At 41.8% G+C, this 9119-nt stretch overlaps 1 protein-coding gene across 1 annotated transcript; it reads left to right on the top strand.

Annotated features, from left to right (window-relative positions):
* The first annotated feature begins 1932 nt into the window (after positions 1-1932).
* SDF2L1 (stromal cell derived factor 2 like 1) lies at positions 1933-6639 on the top strand. Its single transcript, XM_030024611.1, has 3 exons — positions 1933-2272; positions 3064-3260; positions 5275-6639. The coding sequence occupies exons 1-3, from the start codon at positions 1948-1950 to the stop codon at positions 5551-5553; spliced, it is 801 nt and encodes a 266-aa protein (XP_029880471.1). The 5' UTR covers positions 1933-1947; the 3' UTR covers positions 5554-6639.
* Positions 6640-9119: the final 2480 nt, after the last annotated feature.

The raw sequence follows: 9119 nt of genomic DNA, 5'->3' as shown, positions 1-9119 counted from the left end.
GGTTCTTTGTTGGCAACCGTTCTAACCCAATTATGTTTCTAAAGTAGAACTGAAAAGCATTGTAGGGAGCACCATGTAAATGGCACTAAATGCACCGAGACTGAGCGACCTCCCAGAAAGATAGACAGGTGCCAGCTAAAGCCCCATATGATTGATTTTCCACGGCTAAAATGGCAACCACAGACATCTGGTTTTGCCCCATTTATAACAACAGCAGCAAATGCGAGCGCTTGTCTTAGTTAGAACAGCAAGGCTTCTTAGAATGACATAGAAATATGGCATTTGACTATCAATGGGTGATCTTTTGCTTTTCTGTGAGCAAACATTTCTACTTCTGGCAGTAGGAAGTGAGTTTTTAGTCCTCAGAAAAACACACCGAGTCTGTGTGTGTATGTACATGTGCACATATGTGACTGAGTTTAGTACTCGGGTTTTAATGCAGGCCTGACGTTTTAAGTCGGAGGTTTTTCTTAGATGTAGGTATAGCTATACAAAATGGGCCAAAGCCAGCATAAAGAAAACTAACCATTCAGTTGAGCAGTATCACGTGGGTAGCAAAAAGCCTTGCAGATCCAGGACTGGTGGAAGAGATAGTCAGCTGAGCATCTTATGATGTTTCCGCTAGCCAGCAACACTAATGTGCTTTCTAAATGATCCTGTAATAGAAAGTGCAGTGTTGCTGTTCTTTGCTGTTGCACGTGCAGAATACCAAGTGCCTTTCTACCTGTTTACTTGCTGCTAAGAAGGTCAAAAGCTTTTGCTCTGTTAAATTACTTTGTATTCCTGGGAGTGTTACATGAGACTCACACCAGACTGTGATGTGATGCATGGGTCAATCCAATGAGCAGTTTCAGAGGCAAAAGGTAATGGGCTATGGAGGAGTTCCTGTGTCCTTTGTCCATGGCTGCTTCCTATGGATAAGCATTTTTTTTTTTTTTTTGGGGGGGGGGAGCATGGGGAATTCTTCAGTCTGCAAAACTATGCAATGAAGGACAGTAGGTATGTTAATTTATGCAGTTGTCTTTTATACAGAATAGAGTTTATGATCTCTTTTTGTTAGAACTTCACAAAAGAGACTGAATCACAGAAGGTGAACTTCCAAATCCAAAAGCAAAGATGTGATCACTACAGCTTAATGATACAGCAACCATTGTTAGTTCTTCTTTGTATAGTATTTATGTCCTATCATCAGAAGCTCCAATATAATCCAGAAATGACTGGACCAGTGGTGTATTCTTATGCAAGACAGTTCACTACTGTGAATTTCCTTTGTTTTTCAGCATTCTTGTATTTGTCTGTAAATCCAAAAAACGGGTGCATATTTACACAACTGTAAGAGCCAGAACTGCAGGGAGGAGCAGACCTCAACGTGTCACCCGCCAGCTCTGAGCTAGAAGTGGCCTGAATGCAACAGCATGGGCCGATTGACCTATTTGTGCCAATTCTGGCTCCCTGAGGCTGTATCTCTACCATTACCCCTACCTGGCTAGTAACCTTAGAGCTGGTTTATGTCTGACAGCGCTCTCACTGTGAAGACATTTGTTCTTCCCTGCCTCCGATGATAACTGATTGACCAGTCCTTGCACAAGGAATCCTGTCAGCGCTGGCCCGGGGGGGGGGTGCTCAGGGCTATCGCCCGCTGGAGCGCCCGGCAGCCGGGGGTGACAATGCTCCGGGCTCGGGTGCAAAGGCACCCGGGGATGGAGGCACTGCGGGCCCCGGTGGGCGCTGGCCCGGCCGACGGGGTCCGTCCCGGGGCCCACGGGCCCGACCCACACCGGGGACCCGCCTGAGGCGTCGCTGAGGTAAAAGCGCCGCGGTCCTCCTTCGCGTCCTTCCCTGGGAGGCGCCACGCCGCTTGCTCTGATTGGTCACCTTTTTCCCTTGGCCCAATGAGCTCCTCCCGCTGTAGGGTTCCCGGCGGTGAGGTCACTAAGCCGTGGCCCAATGCGGGAGCGAGGCCGAGCAGAGGGCGGGCGGGGATTGGCCGGCCGCGGTGCTGGCGCGGGTCGATTGGCCGGGCCCGCGGAGGCGGTGCGGAAGCGCGCTCCGCTGAGGGCGGCGGGGTGGCGGCGGTGCCGGCCGGGCTGCGGCGCGATGAGGGGCGGCTGCCGCCTCTTCCCGCTCCCGTTCCTGCTCCTGACGCTGCTGCGCGGGCTGTGTCACGGCAGGGAGCCGGCGCCGGGCGCTGTTACCTGCGGATCGGTGCTGAAGCTGCTCAACACCCGCCACAGCGTGCGGCTCCACTCGCACGAGGTCAAGTACGGCTCCGGTGAGCAGGGCCGGGCCGGGGGGCGCGGCGCTGAGGGGCCGGGGGCTGAGAAATGGCGGGCGGGGAGCCGTGAGGGGGGCTGGAAAATGGCGGGAGCTGGGAAGCGTTGGGGGGACAGGTGGTGAGAGGGGCAGGAAAATGGCGGGGGGACTGGCAGCGAGGGGTGGCGGGGAAGGAGGAAGAGGAAGGTTTAGAGGTTGCTGAGGTTCTTGTCCCTGGTGCAGCGGGAGCAGCAGGCTAGGGATGGGGTTGTGGGGTGCACCGGAGACCTGGCAGCCTGGCAGGGAGAGGAGGATGCGGAGGCCTGGGGTACAGAAAGGTGTTGCGGCTGGACTCTGCAGGTCCTGGAGTGGGGATGTGACAGGGATGCATTGCCCGCGTCCCTGAGGTGAGCCCTGTTCTGTGTCCGGGGCCTCAGCAGTACCTTCCCAGCGTCTGTTCTGGCAGCGAGGGTGCTGGTTTGTTTGGGGACACAGAAGACTTGGTAGTATTTTTGAGAAAGGCATGATGGTGTGAGTAGTATCCATCATGGGTCAGATTTTCTTCTCGTGTGTTCACCATGAACTTTGACAGTTTGCAGTTACTAACACATGCTATGTTTAACTTCTTCAATCTGAAAGATTGAAATGGTACTTCCATTCCCATTGCAGTCAGTAAGTAGACTGTGGGAGTTAAGCATCTCTTAAACATGAAGGCATGAAAACATTAAAGCAAATTTCTTTAGTTCTTTCAGGACTTTTTGAGCTGGAGAAGTGGGTTAAGTCTCCTGCCATTTAATTCTATTCAAACAGGAAGTGGGCAACAGTCAGTGACAGGAGTTGAAGCTTCAGATGATGCTAACAGTTACTGGCGGATTCGTGGGAAGAGCGATGGCAGCTGCCAACGCGGAACACCAGTGAAATGTGGGCAAGCTATACGACTTACCCATGTTAACACAGGAAAAAATTTACACACTCATCACTTCCCATCACCGCTCTCCAATAACCAAGTGAGTTGTTTTAAATCTTAAGCTTTTGTATAAATAGTGCATGCTACTGACAGTACTTGTCTCCAGTTTTTCATGTTTTTGAAGAATCAGGCTTGCATACCAGCTGCCAGAAAGAGTATGTCTATGCATATCCAGAGTTCAAGTATATTCTTTTCTGCATCTTGGAATAATGTATTTAAGTTCTCGACAGTGCTAAAATTTAATATGCACCAGTACTGGTATTTCATAGTAGTTTTAACAAATCTGCATTTTATTTTTTTTTAATCTGCACCATTGCTACTGGGAAGACTGTTCTGAAATGTTTAGCACTTTCAAGGCATTGGAGACTGGGTGCCTCCCTCAACATTGTGAAGATTGCTCTAAAGCAAGGCAACTAATCATGTGTTATAACACTAGGCATTCCTGTATCCAAGTTCCTTGGCGATCCAATCTATTGGTCTCAGTCATCTTCTCACTATCCCTATTTTAATTCACTATTCCTATTTATCTGTCCTCCTTCCACAGGAAAAATTAATCTGCTCTGGCAATAGTATTTATTTATTGTATTGTACATATCTAGAAGAGTGTAATTTCTAACTGTAATTAGGTCCCAGTCTTGTCCTTGGACAAACGCTTCTTAAGATTGAAAATCTGACTTAAAATAAATAATGCAAACTTGTCGGAAGTTTGTCCTTAGTAGTCCTTTTAGTCTTCCTTCAGGCTATGTAGACAGGCCATTAAAAAATTGGAAAACCTGACTCTTTGTGAAAAAGGTTTGTCTTTTACAATGAGTAAAGTGGCTGAAGCAATAAGGTCCAGTTTTGTGTAGGGTATCTAGGTGATCTGGTTATTAAAACAAAAGAAGTGATGGAAAAGTAACATTTTAGAAAAATGATTTAAAGAACAGATTGACTCTAAAACCTTCTCCCAGCTTTCATTTATCAGTTTAGACAATTTGTATAACATTGTCATTAATGTAAAAATCTTCAGCAACTGTCATTGTGTTTCTTTGGTTTTGCTATGTGTTTGCACAGTATCTAAGCGAAAGGAAAGTTTGCATGACTTCCCAGAGGTTGATAGGACTGTAACTTGTGACAGTATTGAAATATGATGTAGTTATGAACACAAACTTTTATTTCATATTCTTAACAGAAGTTGGATTTTCAACTAGTATGTTGTCTTTTACACTTTTTGGACTACATAAACGTGAATTAACATGACCCTAAAATTTTAGGTTGCTAGATACAAACTATTGCAGTTCTATTTTCAAGTTGTTCATCACTTCTAGTTACCAGATTTTTAAGAATTAAAGGCTATCTGGAGTCCTAAACAGTTGGAGCTTAGACTATCTGGTTTCTAGAAATGCTTGGAATTTTTTTTGGTGCATAATGAAATCTAATCTCTGACTTTTGTTTTAGCAGGAATTCATTTGCTTTAATGGTCATCTTTATTTTTTTTAAAGAGCTGTTCAGCTGTCTATCTGAAGAAAGAGTGTAAACCAGAATAGTTGTTGACCCAGTTGTAAGACTGGTATAATTAAGTAAAAAAAGGAATATGATTACTTAATAAGATAAATTGTTGGGATGTTGTGATAAAAACACATGTTGAAAAAAACTGTTGCAATGGTAACTATGAAGATGGTCATACTACAAAACTAAATGTCTACAGTTACAAACTCGTTTGAGTGGGGAAAATTTGCATCAGCATTAGTGTCATTTCTTTTGAATTTTTTCTCAGAAGGATTGTTCTGATCTCTGTGCTCAAGTCCTCTTCATTTGTAATGTATGTTGGGGTTTGTTGGCACTTTTTGCTCAGATTACATGTTGGAGTTTGTTGGCACTTTTTGTTCAGATTGTAGTGGTAGAAAGTTACTGCTTCTAAATTTGATAACTGTTGGCAAAGCAATGCAACAACACTTTTTCTTTCCTCTTCATCCTTGCCTTTCAACTCTGCTGACTTTGTGGTTGATATTTTTGTGTCTGTATTGGAGGTGTTTGCTTACATTTTCACTTCAGGAAGTTTGTGTCTCTAACAGGAAGTAAGTGCCTTTGGTGATGATGGCGAAGGAGATGACCTCGATATATGGATTGTGCAATGCAGTGGGACTTACTGGGAGCGGGAGGATGCAGTGCGCTTCAAGCACGTAGGAACTGAGGTGTTCCTTTCAATAACAGGGGAACAGTATGGTCATCCCATTAGAGGCCAACGGGAAGTTCATGGCATGCCTACTGCTAATCATCACAACTATTGGAAAGCAATGGAGGGAGTCTTCATCAAACCCAGTATGGACCCTGCAAAACATGATGAGCTCTGAATTGACAGAGGATCCAAAATGTTTCAGCTTACTCCAATGTTCGGAGATGCTAATCCTTGGTCTCTTATAAGTCCCGCCTTGCCTAAGTGACTGACTTTCTGTATTACTGAAGGGCATTAGTTCATTCTAGGAATGCAGCACTTCTGTGGGGAATGGCATCTGCCAAGTTCAGCCATTGAAATTTATTTGGCAAAATCCTTTCTGAATTTCAAGCTTAATTGATGAAACTAGTTTGTACATCTGTTAGTTTTTGTTGTCATTTGTTTTGCTTCTTCCTTTGTCTCTAATTTGAAGGAAATGGAAAAACTGAAGTAATACATTTCTGTAGTCCCAAGTACAATAAAACTTTGTATTTTGTAATCTTTTTCCAATTATAATTAAATATTTGGAAACTGATTTCTACTTCTTAGTGAGAGAATGTTATTAATGAGGAGATGGAGTAAGTCTAGAAAGGGAAAAATAGTTCTCAAATATGGTGTCTTTTGAATGGCTTGAAGTCAGCTATTCGGCCTTCCAGAAAAAAAATGTCGTCCATTTGAAAATTGCTTCCAATGTCTTTCATGAGTTTCATTGTGTATTGTATGTTGGAGTAAGAAGACAAAGTTTTAATTTATTCTCTTTCTCCAATAAGTTCGTATTTCTGGTAGTGGCAATACTGCTAATTGTCAAATGGTAAGACTGCTCTGCTCTATGAACTGGTGCAGAAAGCTACTGTTTGTTTAGTTAATATTAGAGTTTTATAAAATTCCATGTGATGCGAAGGAACAGTTGAATTTGACTTATGTTGTTGTACTTGCTCGTCATTCTGCAAGATCAGTATGAGAATCCAGATGAATAAATAGTGGGGCATATAGCCATGTGGGGTTGTTTTGTGTGAATCCAGAAGAAGAGAAAAAATCTTAGACAATGGTTTGGTCCTGGATTTTTGACAGAATGGTATGCTCTGGAGTACTAGTAAGGAGCCTTCGTCGAACAAGTTATGAATTTCTGTGTTCCTCTCCCTCTGTGAAAAGAGAAAAAAACTAATGCTTGAATGTTTGTTACACGGTGTTACTGGAAATACTGATTAAAATTCAAAGTACCGTACATTTTCTATTCACTTTAAACAGAAAAGCTCACAAAATCAGTGTGAAAAGTCAAAATTCAGATGTTCTTGTCTCCATGTGTAAATAGTTTACCAATTATGGTCTTAATTAGTCAATCAGTTAAAGAAGCAGGAAACTGATTTACTGCTTTTACAGCTCCAGTCACATGTTGCAGTGTTGGAGTGTTGTGTTGAGAAGGTGCAACAGGCAATTGCAGTTAAGCTTTATAAACATACCTACTGATACGTGCTTTGTGCTCTGTGATGCCTCATGCAGTTGTGCTGTACAGACTAGCTTCAGGTTTTATTTAGGGGTTTACTAGTAGTGAAGATCCTCATAGCGTATGGAACAAGGAACCTCTGTAACAGTTGTTTTGTGCACCTGATTATTTTTCTTCGAAGAAAAAGGTAAGACTGTTTTTCTATGAGTCTTAGTTGCATGTGGGTATTAAGGATTACGGGTATTTTGGAAAGGAAGTAGCTGGCTTTTGCTGGCTTGTATTAGAAGTAAACTTCTTTGTGATTAATGTTTCAGGTTCACTGATATTCCTGACTAATTGGTATTGAAGTTGTAGCTATAAAGGATAACTATTTAAAAGCAAACCAAACCTGCATAAACAAGCTGACTTTGGTTTTCCTTTATTAAAAAGGAGGGCTTTTCTTTTGAAGTTGGTATATGAGTAAACACAAAAAGAGTGGTAGCGTTTGGCAGGAGGAAGAAACAAATTTGGCAATGGCTCGTCTGTCACTAAGAGCTAAATGCTTTACGCCTAAACCATGTGGGCTTAGTGTATGTGCATGTGCACCTGTGGAATACTGAGTTGGCTGAGAAGGGCTAGAGCTGTGTGGCTCATCTCTGTCTGTGTGCCAGGTACTATCCCCACCCAATGTTTATCTCTGCCTGGATGTTTCTGTCCCTAGCAAAGGTATTTATCAGTTGTCTTCACTATGCTTGAGTGGGATCTCACTGGACCTTCCTCTTTCTGTTCTGGATTTGAGCCAAATTGGTTTGGTGAGGCTGAGAAAGAACTGACTTTAGTTCTTATTGCTTACTTTCTACTATGATCTCAGTTTTGAAAACTTTGTTTTCAAAGAAGTTTGTTTCAAAATTTGTACCTTCTGTTCCTAAAGAATCAAGCTTCCCTATACACATGTATCCATGAATGGCTTATTTAAAGATATATTCAACAATATTCCTGTGAACTGAGTTGCCTTCACTTTTGATTCTGACCAAAATATAAAAGTCACTTGGCCTTAATATTTCACTTGCGCATGTGTCACAATCGATTTTTTTTTCCTCTTTTTTCTAATTCTTACCACTATAAAAGTTGTGCTGAAAGACTCTTAAATAAGGCCAGTTGAAGTACATCTTACTTTGGAAAAGTCTAATTTAGTACTAAAATAACTATTGATACTCATAGCATGCTAAATGCAGACTACAAAAGTCTTAAGTTCATGTAGGAAGTGCAAAAGCTTACAGCTGTGAAAAGTGATGGCTTGTGCTAATGTGCTTTCCTTTCTGTATAACTTCTAGATTCACAAGACTTGCATTAGTATCTGTTTAATGTCATACTTTATGCTTTAAAGTGAAGTACTGAGATTTGAGAACCTGATTCAGGTGGGTTTTATTTACTTTGGCTGCTTACAATTCAGCTTTTCAGTCCTTCCCCCACAGCTGAGGACTAGAGACTTGGGGAACCCCAGTTTTTATATTGTTGGTTTTGTTGTTGTTTGTTTTCCATATGACACTTATCTGCCTAAAGGTATTGGGACTCTTGGGTAAAACATGAAATACTGAGAAATGTAGATATGAAAGTTGGGAACACTGTTTTGCATCTTTCCCTTTATTTTAAGGCGATAAACTAGATTTTATAATACCTCTTGTCAAAATTCTCTATACACTTCAAGGTTAAGTGAAAACTATTTATTTTAGTTTCTGATGCTAGCAGAAAATAATTCTTTCAAATAACTGACAGGTGCTTTCCAATTTCTTGCTCACTGCTACTACAAGAACTCTTTGAAAAGGTGTGCTGGTGGTGTTACTCTTCCTTTAATAAACTAGAAAGGCTTTGGGGGAAAGAATTAGGGGGATCCTTATGTGTAGTTGTTCTTAGTCGGAATAACTGCTAAAGACAATCTACCTACTTTAAACTGTACTTAAAAAAAAATAGTCTGTCAAATACTGCATTTTACACATATGCATATATCTAGTTCAATGTAAAATGACAGAGAGTTCCTTAGACATGTTAATTTTGGAGGCAAGTGTGTGTGTCTACAAACATGTTCACTTATTTCCTGAAGCTTTTTAAAGCTCTGTCTAACTGCTCAACATATGAACAATTGCCACACATTTTGACTTCTCAGTCAGTATGAATGAGAACTGGTTTTTGTTCTTTGAAAGTGCTAGAAGAGATGTACTACTCATTAATTCTTCATTCTGAATGTCGGGGCTAAAGATAAACCAATGTTTTCATTTAATTTA

This window comes from Aquila chrysaetos, chromosome 9 (assembly GCF_900496995.4).
Source record: "Aquila chrysaetos chrysaetos chromosome 9, bAquChr1.4, whole genome shotgun sequence".
NCBI lineage: Eukaryota > Metazoa > Chordata > Aves > Accipitriformes > Accipitridae > Aquila > Aquila chrysaetos.
The sequence above is the reverse complement of the archived record's forward strand: the minus strand, read 5'-3'. Positions and strand labels throughout refer to the sequence as shown.

Excerpts from the sequence above, each read along its gene's own strand:
- SDF2L1 (XM_030024611.1), top strand. The coding sequence starts at position 1,948 with ATGCGGGAGCGAGGCCGAGCAGAGGGCGGGCGGGGATTGGCCGGCCGC. Across the intron at positions 2,273-3,063 it reads CGAGGTCAAGTACGGCTCCG|GAAGTGGGCAACAGTCAGTG; the intron begins GTGAGCAGGGCC and ends CTATTCAAACAG. Across the intron at positions 3,261-5,274 it reads CACCGCTCTCCAATAACCAA|GAAGTAAGTGCCTTTGGTGA; the intron begins GTGAGTTGTTTT and ends TGTCTCTAACAG.